We start from the raw sequence: 16294 nt of genomic DNA, 5'->3' as shown, positions 1-16294 counted from the left end.
CCTAACTACATGTTCTAGGTAGTTTTCAGAGAAGGCATTATTTAGTAAAGTTTCACAGGATGTCTTATTACACCCACCCATAGTGAAACTGTAAGTTTTCCAATTAAGTGTTGGATGATTACAGTCTCCATCAATGATTACAGCACAAGTGAACTCAGGTTTTTTTCAAAGTTTTTGATTACATCAGGAGGTGAGTCTGGTAGGCGACAGAAGGATACAATTATCATTTTATGCCCACCCCTGATATTGAGTCTTGCCCAAACAATTTCACATACCTCGGTGAGTTTGAATGGCTTCTCTACTTTGATAAATCTCTACCTCCATTTCCCATTTGCCTATCCTTTTGATATACACTTAAATATTTCCCAAAAATCTCACTGGTATCAATTTCAGGTTTCAGACAGCTTGTATAATTTGTAAGGGTCCAACAAAGGTACATGAGCAAATTTTTGTTTCAGTTGGATGTCAGACTGCAATTCTGTGCATTACATACGGAAATTTTCTACACTATAGGCAAAAGGATCACACAAAGAGAAAATTTTTCAGGAGTGCTGGTTCTGCAAGGTTTGCAGGAGAGCTTCTGTAAAGTTTGGAAGATAGGAGACGAGGTACTGGCAGAAGTAAAGCTGTGAGTACCGGGCGTGAGTCGTACTTCGGTGGCTCAGTTGGTAGAGCACTTGCCCGCGAAAGGCAAAGGTCCCGAGTTCGAGTCTCGGTTGGGCACACAGTTTTAATCTGCCAGGAAGTTTCATATCAGCGCACACTCCGCTGCAGAGTGAAAATCTCATTCTGGAAACATCCCCCAGGCTGTGGCTAAGCCATGTCTCCACTATATCCTTTCTTTCAGGAGTGCTAGTTCTGCAAGGTTCGCAGGAGAGCTTCTGTAAAGTTTGGAAGGTAAGAGACGAGATACTGGCAGAAGTAAAGCTGTGAGTACCGGGCGTGAGTCGTGCGTCGGTAGCTCAGTTGGTAGAGCACTTGCCCGCAAAAGGCAAAGGTCCCGAGTTCGAGTCTCGGTCGGGCACACGGTTTTAATCTGCCAGGAAGTTTCAAATTTTAAATATTTTTTCAAAAATCTTGAAACTGACTTTACAATTATTGCATCGAATCAAAAAGTAGGGCTGCTGCAAATTTCATCCCATCTTCAGTGTTATGTTTGGCCAATGTGTTGATAGGGAAGAAGGACAAAGAGAAGTTTGCATTTACTTGTACTTTGCATAATTCAGTTCCATTTGGAATGCATTTATTATTGAAACATTGTACTGATAAGTATGTTTCTACTTTGAAGGTGTTTTGAGCCATGTAAATGAGCCATAAAATCTAACAAAATACTGAATCTGCCACCAAATTGGCACTGTCGAGTTCAGGCATAGATTTTGCTTTTGATGTCATGAATGATTTGATTTCATTAATTATGCAGTAAAATCTTTTTAACATCTGGCTTTGACTGAGCCACCTTTTCTTTTTTTGGTCATCAGTCTACTGACTGGTTTGATGTGGCCCGACATGAATTCCTTTCCTCTGCCAACCTCTTCATCTCAGAGCAGCACCTGCAGCCTACATCCTCAGTTATTTGCTTGATGTATTCCAATACTCTGTTTTCCTCTACAGTTTTTACCCTCTACAGCTCCCTCTAGTATCATGGAAGTTATTCTTTGATGTCTTAACATCTGTGATTTCTTATCAGACGCCCTACCATCCTGCCCCATCTTCTCATCAGGTGTTTTCCGTACATTTCTTTCCACACCAATACTCCAGAGAACCTCCACATTCCTTCCTGTATCAGTTCACCTAATTTTCAACATTCTTCTGTAGGAGCACATCTCAAATACTTCAATTCCCACAGTCCATGTCCCACTATCATACAATGCTGAGCTCCAGACATAGATTCTCTGAAATTTATATAAGAATATACAGCAGCCTACAGTTGCAGGTTAACTTTATCGTTTACCTAGGTTTCAATATTAGTAATAACGTCTTCTTCAGAACCTGCAAAAAGTTAATATTATAATGTGCTAGTAAATTATATTAGATATGGCCATCCTACAGGATGCAATGTGTGGTACTTACATGAAATATTATTTAAATGTTTGCCTAAAACAAGCTATGTCCTAAGTCAACTTTATAAAACTTTATGCATAACCTTAAGGTTTTGTCACTTCTATTAAACACAACGAGGCCCATAAAACGGGCTAAAAGTGAATTTGCTACAGCTTGTTTAATAGAAGTGACAAAACCTTATGGTTATGTGTCAAGTTTTATAAAGTTGACTTAGGACATGGCTTGTTTTAGGCAAACATTTAAATAATATTTTATGGAAGTACTACATGTTGCACCATGTAGGATGACCATATCTAATAGAATTTACTAGCGCATTATAATATGAACTTTTTGCAGGTTCTGAAGAAGACATTATTACTAACGTTGAAACCTAGGTAAACGATAAAGTTAACATGCAACTGTAGGCTATATATTCTTATATAAACAATATCAGTTGCTGTTGCTGCATAAAAATGTTAAAAATCTCTGAAATTTCTTCCTCAAATTAAGGCCTATGTTTGATACTAACAGACTTCTCTTGGCCAGGAATGCCCTTTTTTGCCAGTGGTAGTATGTTTTTTATGTTCTCCCTGCTCTGTTCATTATGGGTTATTTTGTTGCAATCGTGAATTCTGACGTTAAGTTTCTTGTTGTTCTCATTTCAGCTACTTCTGATCACTTTAGTCTTCCTTTGATTTGCTGGCAGTCCATACTGTTACTCATTAGAATGTTTATTCCATTCAGCAGATCCTGTAATTCTTCTTCACATTCACTGAGGATAGCAATGACATTAGTGAATCTTTTCATTGATATCCTGTCACCTCGAATTTTAATTCCACTCTTGAATCTTTCTTTTATTTCCATCATCGCCTCTTCAATGTATAGACTGAATAGTAGGAGTGAAAGACTACATTCTTGTCTTACACCATTTTTAATCTGAGCATTTTGTTCTTGCTCTTCCACTCCTACTGTTCGCTCTGGGCTCCTGTACATATTGTATATTAGCCATCCTGCCCTATAGCTGACTCCTGTAAAATGTAAAATGTCACCATACACAGCATCCCAACTTCTCAGGAATTCCTGGAATTGACAATGATAGAATCCCATGGGAAGCTAGTCTGAGGGCTGTTGAATGAAGAAATTGATTTGCATTTAAGCTCATCTCTTTGTATCAATCATCTGCTATGACAGAAATTCCACATGAAAGCACAAAGATTTCACGAAAGCCCATTACACAGACTTTCATGTTCAAATGTGGTTTTAATTTGTAGCAGTGGATATGATATCAAATGAAAGCTGATTTAATGAAATTATGGTTCTGTTCAATAGCAGACATTGGAAGTAATTGCAATCCATGTGAAGATTTCTAGCTTCTACCGACTTGCAGTGACCAGAAATATGGTGAAAAAGATTCTTTATCACTATTGTATAGAAATAACACAGAATTTATTTGTATTTACATAAATCAATTTCACTATATGTCACTAAATCTCTAGTTTCACAACTGCAATTGAAGCACTCAGAATATAACAGACCAGCACATCTGATGAATTGGTCAGCTATAAGAATGAGACTCATGTGGTGACAGTTTCAGACTGAAAATATACAGTTTATATTGTAACTTTACATATACAGAATTTTCATGGTAAATGATAACAGCCAAAACGTTGCACGATAAACATTTAATGAAATTAATGACCACGGTTTCGGTATATCTAAATATAGCTTCATCAGAAGCAAAAATACACCTGAACAGGAAGATACCTTCATTAATTAAAAGACTTAGCAACATAACTGTGATAGAAGGGGGGAAAAAAAGGAAAAAAAAGAAAAACAAAAGCAACTTCTATAGCTTCAAGTAACCATGAAAATTACCAAAGTATTACAAGCACAGAAACTTTTAGTCACTTACTAAAATCACATCCTGCAGTGGAGATGCATAAAACAATCATACCAAAGGTGTTGTCAGTAGTTAAAATTAAAATATCACCTCCATCTGTACATCATAGTTATGAAGAGATGGTCAATGCGAACACGCCATATTATCAGTACTTAGCCTGTGAACTAGCATGAAGAGGGTGTGGAAGCACTAGGGCATACAGTTTCACCGAGAGAGGGCACTTGTGGTATGTGCGAGACACTGATGCACATGAAAACTCGGAGATACATACTCATGCGCATCAAAATTTTAAAGGTTGTGTCAATTCCAACCCTCTGTCTTAAAACATTTAACATATCAGAATAATTTAAAACACCTACATACAATAGAAAATATGAACAGTAATTTGCCTGTGTCCTAGTGTCAAGCACGTGAAGCTTGCACTAAGGAACACATCTAAGAAGAGAGGGCCCAGTGTTATGCGCGAGAATCTCGCGCAGATTAAAGGCTAGGTACATACTAGCAAAGACGAACAAAATGTTGTAGTAAATCAAAACCATCTGTCATCATGAATAAAAAACATAACATAATCATTTAAACCACACATATACATTGAAACCTGTGAGCAATAATAATCAAAAATACGTAAAATACCAAAAAGACAGGAAAGGAGCATCTCACCAGCATCAACAGACAAGAAACTAGCTTCTAGTCATCCAGACTATATTATGTTGGAGCAAGAAGTGGTTTGAAACTGTCCAAAAAATTTTTGTTTCTAAACAGCACCTGTTCATTACGAATAAATCCATCTATTTGAGATAGATGTTTGAAAATTTCTAATTCCTCGAACAGGTCCACTTTGTAATCCTTATTCACTTCATGTAGCAATTCTACATCATCCAGTTTACGTGGCGTATGCTGTAAGAGCAAAAGATGTTCAGCAAATGTGGAATTGTACACATTTTCCCCATTTTTACCTAGCATGTGTTCTTTGTATCTTACTTTACTAGGTACTGATAATATGGCGTGTTCGCATTGACCATCTGTTCATAATTATGCTGTACAGGTGGAGCTGATATTTTAATTTTAACTACTGACAACACCTTTGGCACGATTGTTTTATGCATCTCCACTGCAGGATGTGGTTTTAGTAAGTGACTAAAAGTTTTTGTGCTTGTAATACTTTGGTAATCTTCATGTTTACTTAAAGCTATAAGTGTTTGTTTTTTCCTTCTATCTCAGTTATGTTGCTAAGTTTTTTGTTAATGGAGGTGGCTGCCTGTTCAGGTGTATTTTTGCTTCTAATAAAGATATATTTAGATATACCAAAACCATGGTCAAGGATTTCAATAAATCTTTATCCTGCAACTGTTTGGCTGTTATCATTTACCATGAAGATTTTCAACTGTTGCTGCTTCAGCCATGTTTCAAATTTTGATAAAAAAAATTTCAAGAATTTTTATTCTTTTTATATCAGTCATGTGATAGATGCTCACTTCTTTGGCTAAATTGATAATTGCTTTGGGCAGCGTACAGCCCATGGCAGACACCTCTGGCTAAGGGGGTTGTTTCTAGAATGAATTTTCACTCTGCACTAGAGTGACCACTGATTTGAAACTTCGTGACAGGATGGTTGGAGAGATGTACTACAAAAATAAAGTTGTGAAACTGAGTCATGGCTATTCCCACAAAAGGCATGGTTCTGGATTGGCACAGTTTTAACCTGTCAGCAAGTTTCAAAATGGCACACACTCAGCTGCAAGAAAAATTTGTTTTGGACTCACTAATGACTTCCACTCTAGAAAATTTCAGTTGGGAAAAGCTTTGAATCCAACATGTTCTGCTCAAATACTGGTTACTACTGCAACAGTAAGCTGAGTGCTGTCCATCATGGGGCACAGGGCAGAGTTTGCTGACTTATTTTTTGGTTCTTAGTGCTAACAGCAGAGGACTCAACCTGAGGTGGTAGAAAATTCTGAAGTCCATCCTTGTCTTCAACTACTCCCTTCATTTACTAGGTGAATGTGACTGAAATATTGCTACAAAGAACACTGCAGAGGAAGACTGTGTAACTGTGTCATCCATGAGGAGAAACTTGTTCAGTAATGTAGAAACTTGTTCAGTAATGTAGAAACTTGTTCAGTAATGTAGAAACTTGTTCAGTAATGTAGAAACTTGTTCGTTAATGTAGCATACAAAAGAAATTTGAAACATGTTCCTGACAATAACTTTGTAACAGTAGCTCGGACCTGGTTAAACTAGATAAAGAAATTGAAGAGGCCATCAGAAGAACTTTGAATTATTTGATATTCTAATTTAGTTCAAGTCAAAGACAACACCGTAACTACAATGAGGGGAAGAAAAAAAATCTACATAAGAAAGTTATTTCTAGCAGTATATATAGAACTACTGTTCTAAAACACAACAGATAATTTAACCAGACTAATCCTTGCTAATTTGTGGGTTAGCATCTTCTCAATTACTCTGCTGTGATTTTCTGTGATCTAACTGAGGCCTCCGATTGTGTAGATCATAAAAATCTGCAAGAGACACTAGAATAGTATGGTGTTAAAAGCATTCTTCATGCATGAATCGAGTAATATCCTGACAATAGATGACATTAACAATTGATATTGTGAGTCACATATTGTGCAGGATTAACCCTGACCAATTAGAAGAGTTTCGTCTTCCTAAATATCTGTCCTAGTTTCAAAGTTTAAACACCAACAATTATATGCAATCAATGTCATTCTGATTCTGAACCAAATAGCACTCAACTTTCAGCAACAGAAGTTTGGGCTACTTTTGGTTTTAGACACCTGCTGAGTACCTGACATGATCCAAAACTGAGGGACAGTACACTGAAGGTCAGGACTGAGATGCACAAACAAGAGGATTGATGTCACACAGGGTAGTGTGGTAGAACATGTTTAAATCAGATGAAAAGAACATAATATTTTTCTTTGGAGTCTTAAGACAACATTCCCACTGCAACTTTAGATTAAGAACTGGCTCACCATCTGAGGTCTTAATATTTGTAAGGCTTGGATGTCCATCTTACTGCATGGACAAGTGACTTCAGCTGATGACATGTACGAGAAAAAGTACCACCACAGTCGTATCTTTATTCTGTCACACGACTAGTTTCAGCGGCAAACTACAGCCATCCTCAGGCCCCACCACTCCAAAAGAGTATTTGATTTCCTTGTCTCCGATGGAGAATGTCAACACAGTGCCGAGAATAGACTCCCAATGAAAGTTAGCCCACATGTGCTAGTAACAAGGACCCCACGGTAAATGCACCAAGGAAATCAAATACTCTTTGGGAGTGGTGGAGCCTGAGGATGGCGGTAGTGTGCTGCTGAAACTAGCCGTGTGATAGAATAAAGACATTCTTAAGATATAGCCGTGGTGGTACTTTTTCCCATTTATAATTCTGCTTCCCTTTTCTCCAGAGGTCTCTTTAATTGAATACTTGCTAACAAAAAATGTAGTAACACTCAAGGTGTAAATTTTTCAGGAGAGAAGAAAAACAAGTAAACGAGTGAAATGTGTGCAGATATTTATCCTGTAATTGATATTCAGTTAAAATTATTGTTGTTTGTTGTTATGGTCTTCAGTTCTGAGATTGGTATGATGCAGCTATCCATGCTACTCTCTCCTGTGCAAGCTTCTTCATCTCCCAGTACCTACTGCAGAGCCTACATCCTTCTGAATCTGCTTAGTGTATTCATCTCTTGATCTCCCTCTACGATTTTTACCCTCCACGCTGCCCTCCAATACTAAATTGGTGATCCCTTGAAGCCTCAGAACATGTCCTACCAAATTATTAATGTACAATAATTTTGACAACTTGCAACTTTAAATGCAAAGGTATGAGAGATGATCATTGGACATCTATGCAAAAACCTTTTTGCTCTAATGGAAGTAGCAAATTTTTGCAGCTTGCAATGTCTGTGCCACTGAAAGTATTTGCATAATACTGTTTCTTGGTCTTATTATGTATAAAAATAATTAAACAGAAACAATACTTGCAATTTGTATTATTTTTTGTTAAAGTTTTCCATTATTTAACAGAATTCACTGAAGACTGGAAACACTGTTGAAAAAGAATGTTTTACACTGATTAAGCATCACATTGCCACTTCACTTTATCTTTAGGTTCTCGTAAAAGGTGCCATATTTTTCAAAAATATATGTGCATGTGTCTAGCAGATTAGCTTTCTTTTCCACAAATGCAGGCAGTAGGTTCCTGTACAGTCTGGGTAGGATGTTCACACTAATTATCACGTGTTGTGATGTTTTTACCTCTACAAAGTTTTGCTAAGTTTGTAGAGTACCAAGGTTGTCAGTAGTTGTGACTCTTGAGGCACCAAAGTACTATTGGAGAGTCTGAGCATATCTTCACCCAGACATGATTCTTTATTTTGCATTTTGAATCTTTGCAGATTTACTTTCCAGAAGTGCTCAAATCAATAGTGCTGACTACATGTAACAATTAAAAAATGAGTTGTCAGGTCTTCCAGCTGCTATTATCGGTCCCTGTCAAATGGCTCATACACAATGTGGTTCCTCTTGTTTTTTCTCAATTAATATTAAATCTCGATCACAGGGCAAAAATCTGTGCTCTCTGATTCGAAATTTTTGCTCCATAGATGTAATGTACTTCAAGTTCACAAGATATTATTAGGAATTACAGTTATTGTTCTGTCCTGTACATTGATATGACCGTCCCACTAAAGTTCTTTCTTCACACGATTTTAGTACTGGAAATACAGAGGTTATAATACCTCAGGAGGCAAGAGGTAATTTCTGACAATCTCTGTCTGACTACATTTCCAGTCCGTACACAAACACACCTTATTGTCACCAACATTATGTATTGCTCCATTGTAGGCTGACAGCTGATATTGGTAGAATACTACAGAATGCTTAAGGGTAGGACAGTGCAATGGCTGTTGGAGGTCTGTGCACATGAAAACATAGGTTAGCCTTCTCTGTATCATTCTGCAGCACTGCATACATTGCTTCTGCCTGAAAATGGAACAGTTTGCTCACTTCTTCGATTTTGTTTCTTTCTGTTACATTTCACTTTTAACTAATTGGAGGAATAGTCTGTCACAATAACCAAATCAGTCCAAATGTGGTACTCCAAAGCATACATTATATTCCCTCCTGAAAATATCTCTGTATACTCTTTCACTACATTGTGGTATAGGATTGTCTTCTTTAAAGAGTTAGTAAGGTTTATTAACACTCAAATTGGAACTGACACAGTGCTATTCATTCTTATACACGAGTAGTAATTTTCTTGTTTTGTTAACTTCTCAGTGTGGTTCCTTATCAAATCCTTCTGATCATCCTCTAGTTTCTTTTGATGTTTCTCATGCCCACCCCTTCTTCCACATTTCAGCTTTGACTGGAGCAATTGCAGATGTTTAGCACTGTTCTATACACTATGCTTAAAGTTTTCTACTGTACCTGAATTTATTCTGTATTTCTTCTCAGAAAGTACTTAAATGTGCAATGTCTATGCAAAATGGTCGCCTTAGTCTCCCTGTGTTTGATATCAGCTATTTCAGTACATGACAAAGTTAAATGTCTTGTTTGTGTGTTATAGTTTACATTGCAGAATTCTTCAGTCAGCATTATGTTATGCTACAAACTTGTTTTTTACACTGGAATTTACATGTATCATCTGGAAATAGAGAAAGATGTATTTGAAATTTTAAACATTTTTGTTAGCTGAGATCCAGCAACCGTACATTAATTTAATTGCACAAATTTTGTGCAACCAGTGTTGCTATATATACATCCTGTAATTAAATCAATATGTATTTATAGGTAATGTTAATTATAATTCAGGTGGCGATAAAGGCTCTGATTATGTGTTACAATGCAATACATTCTGTTTATCTTACGAATTACTTACAATCTTGTAATATGGATCTGCAGCATCTATAAGTTTTTTAAATGATGTCCTCATGCTTTCAGCTGAAATTTTTTTTATTAATCTCCCATTAAACACAATGATTTTGTTAAATTGAGCCGCAACATTTTCACCCACCTGTTCAGCAGGAATTTCTCCAGCCAGCAGTTTTTTTACTGGGAGCCAAATATTGTTGCCATGAATAATGTTTGTATTTCTTCTGCTTCCTCTTCCATTTATTATACTTAATTTCACATTTTCACTCCTTGTTTATATCTTTGCACATACTCTGACAGCATCTCATGACTTTCCTCCTCAATTGCCATGAAGTTTCTGCATTGTAACAAAAGAAGGAAGGTGCTTATTGTACATGTTTGCCAACATAACTTTGTACATGCCTCACTCTTAGTGGATACAATGTTTATATGCAAAAACCCAGCATTCTAGAAAAGTTAGGGATACAATGTTTTGAAACAGGTACTCAATTTTACTATGGATAGCATCTATCTTTCTCATATAAATGTATGATTCCATAGCTTCGTCTATATTCCCATTCACCTGCTTCATTTCTATATTGTCTCCTTTCTTCAGTTGAATTCAACATCTCATGTGTTCTCCAAGGATTTTTATTGGACCTTGTTGTTTGTCTATTTAAATCTCTGCCACCTTCTCTGTTTCATCTTTCAAAACTCCCTATTTATCTTCTATTGTAACACTTCCCATGTTTCAGTCAATCATGGTCTAATCATCCTTTTGAAACTTTCAACAACTTCTGGCTCTTTCAGTTTATCCATGTCACATTTCCCTAATTTCCAAGCAATCTCCAATTACTTAGTTTTAGTCTCTATTTTACAATCAATAAATTGTGGTTAGAATCCACATCTGCTCCTGGAAGCATTTTGCACTTCAAAATCAGGTCAAGAAGTGTGTCTTACTATTACAAAACTGATGGAAACATTCTGGTGTTTACAGGCTTCTTCCACATATTCAACCTTTTTTCTTTCTTTAATTTATCTGATAAAATTAATTACAGCACTTAACATTAGCCTACAGGTTAGTCACTTCTTGGAATGATACTGCATCTACTGGTGCTTCATAAGTAAAATTTTTCTGTCGCATTTGAACAACTGATAGAATTCCTTAGAGAACAATTTTGAGTGAAAAAAACACTTATTTTTTTAAAAAAATAAAAAGGCAATTGACAAAGTTTTAACCTTGCTTTACCGGCCATATATGTATCTCAGAGTTGAGCTACATAATATGATTTTCTGCTTCTTTCAGATACTGAGAACATGTCAGCAGTATTTTCCACAGTTCGAGACTTCATCACGAAGAGGATGATGTTGCAGTTCAATGTACAATAATATAGACTACATTTTCTCCCTACAGTTCCTCTCAGGTTAATGATTACAGATGTAAATATCATTTTCGAACCTGACATGTGTTTTCAGTATTATAAATAAAAATTATGTTTGAACAATTAAAAAAGTACATACTTAAATTTCAAAACCTGTAGTGTGCAAGAAAGTGCAACTGGAGAAAACAATTTGACAAGACTGCATTTATTTCTGTATGTGATACTGTTTAAATACTATAAACTTTAATAAATAAAAATTAAAATTTAACACTAGCTGTACATGCATCACCCGTAACGAATCTGCACACAGCTACCACCCAAAGCAAATAAATGATGTACATGTACATCAGACAAACACAGCACTATTACAGAAAAGCATACTCCATCCTGGCATCAACCTATATGCTCCATTACTGAAATCCACAAAAATAATAACAGACAGAAACAATTTCAAATCAACAGTGAAGGATTACTTGGTGATGCATTACTTCTGTACAGTAAGGGAGTGTCTAGAAAAACAAAACTGCAGCACTAACTACAATTTGTAAAGTGTTTAGAAAAATAAAATATCGTGTACAAGCCTTTTGATAAACTGATCTATGTGTACAAAAATGTCAAGGAATGTGTACAAAAATTAAGGAATTGTCCAATATCTTTTCTACACTGTACAGTCCTAGATTCACAGGACTATTTGAATACATTCAGTAAATCAATTTATGAATAGTTTCTTTCAACAGACTGCTTGTTGTACAGATAGGTAGTAGTCACTTGAGGGAAATTAGAGAATCTGTACAGAACTCTGTATGATGTGATCACTAGAGAGTAACATCATATTAGAAAAGAGTTTCACGATTACAGAAGGAGAGATACTTTGAGAGACGTGAATCTTGAAAATATCAGTACAAATTTGCATGAAGAGCCATCACTATCATCTGTGACAGAGACAGCTGATGCAGATAGTAACTTTACGATGGAAGGTAGTTCTGCAAAGACCGCCAGGGAAGTGTTTTGAGCAGCAAAGGTAAGATCTGTTTGTGCTGTTGCGGGGAAGACAGGTGCCTCACCCAGTAATTCACTGTGCTGTTGCTCATTGCTAGGTCTCCAAAGACATTCTGCAAGCGCCTATGAATATCTGCAATGCTATGACAGTTCTCTGTAACACACCTCCATTACAAACGCCATTTTGAGGAGCATTTACAGTGGTGCCACCTATCATAGCTTCATGAAACTAAAGGGGCCGAAGCATGAATATTCCACGGTGTCCCAGAACAAATTCTGCATTTTTTTTCAAATGAAGCTGGCCGACAAAAAGAATGTGTTGCATTCCTTATTGAATGGCCTTTGTACTACAGAGAATGACAGGGACAGTAAAGTGGTCAATAAAAGCGGCATTTCAGTTGAAGAAATAATGCCTCATGCAGAGGCAATAGTACTGCTGGAAAACCTAATGGTTTACCTAGAATTTCAATTAGAAACAACTCCAGATTAGATTAGATTAGATTAGATTTTCGTTCCATAGATCCGTGTTGAGGAGATCATCGTGGGTGTGGAACATGTCACGTTTTTATATACAATACATCATTTGTCGATGACACTCTCGTACTGTACGACCTCTGGCACATACAGTCTTGATCCAACTCCATTGTTCCTGTTTTGAAAACATAATGACACCGTTACGTTAGACCGTTCACTCACAAGTGACTGTGTTACACTCGACTGTGTGCACGTCGGTTACGTGGGACGGGCGAGTCCATTTGCTCAAAGGTTATGTAGGTATGTCAACAACGTGTGTTATCAGAGACAACAGTAGATTCCATTGCATAGTGTCTCCACAGCAGTGTTGCAACTATTTAAGTTCCAACCTATATATTGTGGAGACCTGTGCTCTATAGTACTGTAGTCTACTCATTACTGAGATTGTGTGTAAGTTTCTTCTATTTCAAACTCATGTGGTGCTTGAGGGTGGCACTGTTGTGTGGGCGTTTCACTAACATCAGATCATTGTGTACATTAATGATCTCTCATCAGTTACACTGCCGGAAGCAGAGTTCATTTTGTTTGCAGATGACACAAAAATTCGTCAATGGAGTAGAAGGAGTTGGCCACTAGTAAGTCTTTCAGGCTCCTTTTAAACTGATCTTTATTTGTAACTAAATTTTTTATGTTTGCTGGCAAATTATTGAATATGAGTATTCCTGAGTAGTGGACCCCTTTTTGAACCAAAGTAAGTGCTTTTAAGTCCTTGTGCAGATCATTTTTGTTCCTGGTATTGTATGTATGAACTGAGTTTTTTGTTGGATATATATATATATACCAAGCGGGAAAGCGCCGGCAGACAGGCACATGAACAAAACACACAAACACACACACAGAATTACGAGCTTTCGCAACTGGCAGTTGCTTCGTCAGGAAAGAGGGAAGGAGAGGGAAAAATGAAAGGATCTTTCATTTTTCCCTCTCCTTCCCTCTTTCCTGACGAAGCAACTGCCAGTTGCGAAAGCTCGTAATTCTGTGTGTGTGTTTGTGTGTTTTGTTCATGTGCCTGTCTGCCGGCGCTTTCCCGCTTGGTAAGTCTTGGAATCTTTGTTTTTAATATATTTTTCCCATAACAAAGATTCCAAGACTTACCAAGCGGGAAAGCGCCGGCAGACAGGCACATGAACAAAACACACAAACAGAATTACTATCTTTCGCAACCGATGGTTGCTTCTTCAGGAAGGAGAGGGAAAGACGAAAGGATGTGGGTTTTAAGGGAGAGGGTAAGGAGTCATTCCAATCCCGGGAGCGGAAAGACTTCCCTTAGGGGAAAAAAAAGGACAGGTGTACACTCGCACACACATACACACATATCCATCCGCACATACACAGACACATACACAGACACAAGCAGACTTCCCCTAAGGGAAGTCTTTCCGCTCCCGGGATTGGAATGACTCCTTACCCTCTCCCTTAAAACCCACATCCTTTCGTCTTTCCTTCTCCTTCCTGAAGAAGCAACCATCGGTTGCGAAAGCTAGTAATTCTGTGTGTGTGTTTTGTTCATGTGCCTGTCTGCCGGCGCTTTCCCGCTTGGTAAGTCTTGGAATCTTTGTTTTTAATATATTTTTCCCATGTGGAAGTTTATATATATATATATATATATATATATATATATATATATATATATATATATATATATATATATACATTAAAAACAAAGATTCCAAGACTTACCAAGCGGGAAAGCGCCGGCAGACAGGCACATGAATAAAACACACAAACACACACACAGAATTACAAGCTTTCGCAACTGGCAGTTGCTTCGTCAGGAAAGAGGGAAGGAGAGGGAAAAATGAAAGGATGTGGGTTTTAAGGGAGAGGGTAAGGAGTCATTCCAATCCCGGGAGCGGAAAGACTTCCCTTAGGGGAAAAAAAGGACAGGTGTACACTCGCACACACACACACATATCCATCCGCACATACACAGACACAAGCAGACAAATTCTGTGTGTGTGTTTGTGTGTTTTGTTCATGTGCCTGTCTGCCGGCGCTTTCCCGCTTGGTAAGTCTTGGAATCTTTGTTTTTAATGTGTTTTTCCCATGTGGAAGTTTCTTTCTGTTATATTTATATATATTTATATATATATAGGACAAATTTCATTAAGGAGTAAATATACTGAGAGGCAGTAGTTAGTATACCCAGTTCTTTGAAGAGGTTTCTACAGGACGTCCGTAAATTTACTCCACAAATTATACGTATTACACGCTTTTGGACTCTGAAAACTTTTGTTTGACTTGAAAAGTTACCCCAAAATATTATAACATATGACATTATGGAATGAAAGTAGGCATAGTTTGTAAGTTTTCACTTTTATGTCGCCTATGTCTGCTAACACTTGAATTACAAATACAGATTTGTTAAGGTGTTTCTGCAGTTCTGTGATGTGCTACTCCCAACTGAATTTATTATCAAGTAGTAATCCCAGGAATTTAAGACTGTCAACCTCTTCTATCTGCTCTTCTTCGTACTTTATGCATATGCTGGGCGGAAACCTCTTACAGGTTCTGAATTGCATATAGCGAGTCTTTTCGAAGTTTAATGTCAGTGAGTTGGCTTTAAACCATTTATTAATAGCCATGAAAATATCATTAGCAGATCTTTCTAGAACTACACTCGACATACTATTTATTGCAATACTTGTGTCATCTGCAAACAAAATGAACTCTGCTTCCGGCAGTGTAACTGATGAGATATCATTAATGTACACAATGATCTGATGTTAGTGAAACGTCTACACAACAGTGCCACCCTCAAGCACCACATGAGTTTGAAATAGAAGAAACTTACACACAATCTCAGTAATGAGTAGACTACAGTACTATAGAGCACAGGTCTCCACAATATATAGGTTGGAACTTAAATAGTTGCAACACTGCTGTGGAGACACTATGCAATGGAATCTACTGTTGTCTCTGATAACACACGTTGTTGACATACCTACATAACCTTTGAGCAAATGGACTCGCCCGTCCCACGTAACCAACGTGCACACAGTCGAGTGTAACACAGTCACTTGTGAGTGAACGGTCTAACGTAACGGTGTCATTATGTTTTCAAAACAGGAACAACGGAGTTGGATCAAGACTGTATGTGCCAGAGGTCGTACAGTACGAGAGTGTCATCGACATCTTCAAGAGGATTGCGGGGAATCAGCATTGCCATACAGAACAGTGGCACATTGGGTAAAAGCCTTCAATGAAGGTCAGCAAACTGTGGCAGACATGCATCGGGCAGGTTCTCCTAGCACCTCTGAAGAAGTAGTGCACATGCTATTGCCGGGTTAGTGGACAGTGATGGATGCCATACGATTCGTGAGCTCACCCACGAAACCGGATTAGCGCATACAACTGTACTTCCCATCCTGAGGGAACACCTGGGCATGTGAAAAATTGCATCATGACTTGATGGAAATGCATAAATGGATGGGTTACGACGCTGCTTAGATGCACATGGAGTGCTATGAGCACGAAGGAGAGGCTTTCTTATGCCGTATCGTAACAATGGATGAGACATGGGCCACATCACATGAGCCAAAACTGAAATGCCAAT

The 16294-nt window shown here is 37.5% G+C and overlaps 1 protein-coding gene and 1 non-coding gene across 2 annotated transcripts in view; both read left to right on the top strand.

Moving 5' to 3' along the window:
* The window catches only part of LOC126293278 (guanine nucleotide-binding protein subunit alpha-14-like), a 157283-nt gene extending 145810 nt beyond the window's left edge, over positions 1-11473 (top strand). The window contains exon 8 of the mRNA XM_049986401.1: positions 11130-11473. Coding sequence (XP_049842358.1) covers positions 11130-11212 — 83 coding nt within the window. The 3' untranslated portion in view covers positions 11213-11473. The remainder of the gene's footprint in view (positions 1-11129) is intronic.
* Trnal-caa (transfer RNA leucine (anticodon CAA)) lies at positions 952-1026 on the top strand. Its single transcript has one exon. It is a non-coding gene; the product is annotated as a tRNA-Leu (tRNA).
* Positions 11474-16294: the final 4821 nt, after the last annotated feature.

The sequence above is a fragment of the Schistocerca gregaria genome, chromosome 10 (assembly GCF_023897955.1).
Source record: "Schistocerca gregaria isolate iqSchGreg1 chromosome 10, iqSchGreg1.2, whole genome shotgun sequence".
NCBI lineage: Eukaryota > Metazoa > Arthropoda > Insecta > Orthoptera > Acrididae > Schistocerca > Schistocerca gregaria.
The sequence above is the reverse complement of the archived record's forward strand: the minus strand, read 5'-3'. Positions and strand labels throughout refer to the sequence as shown.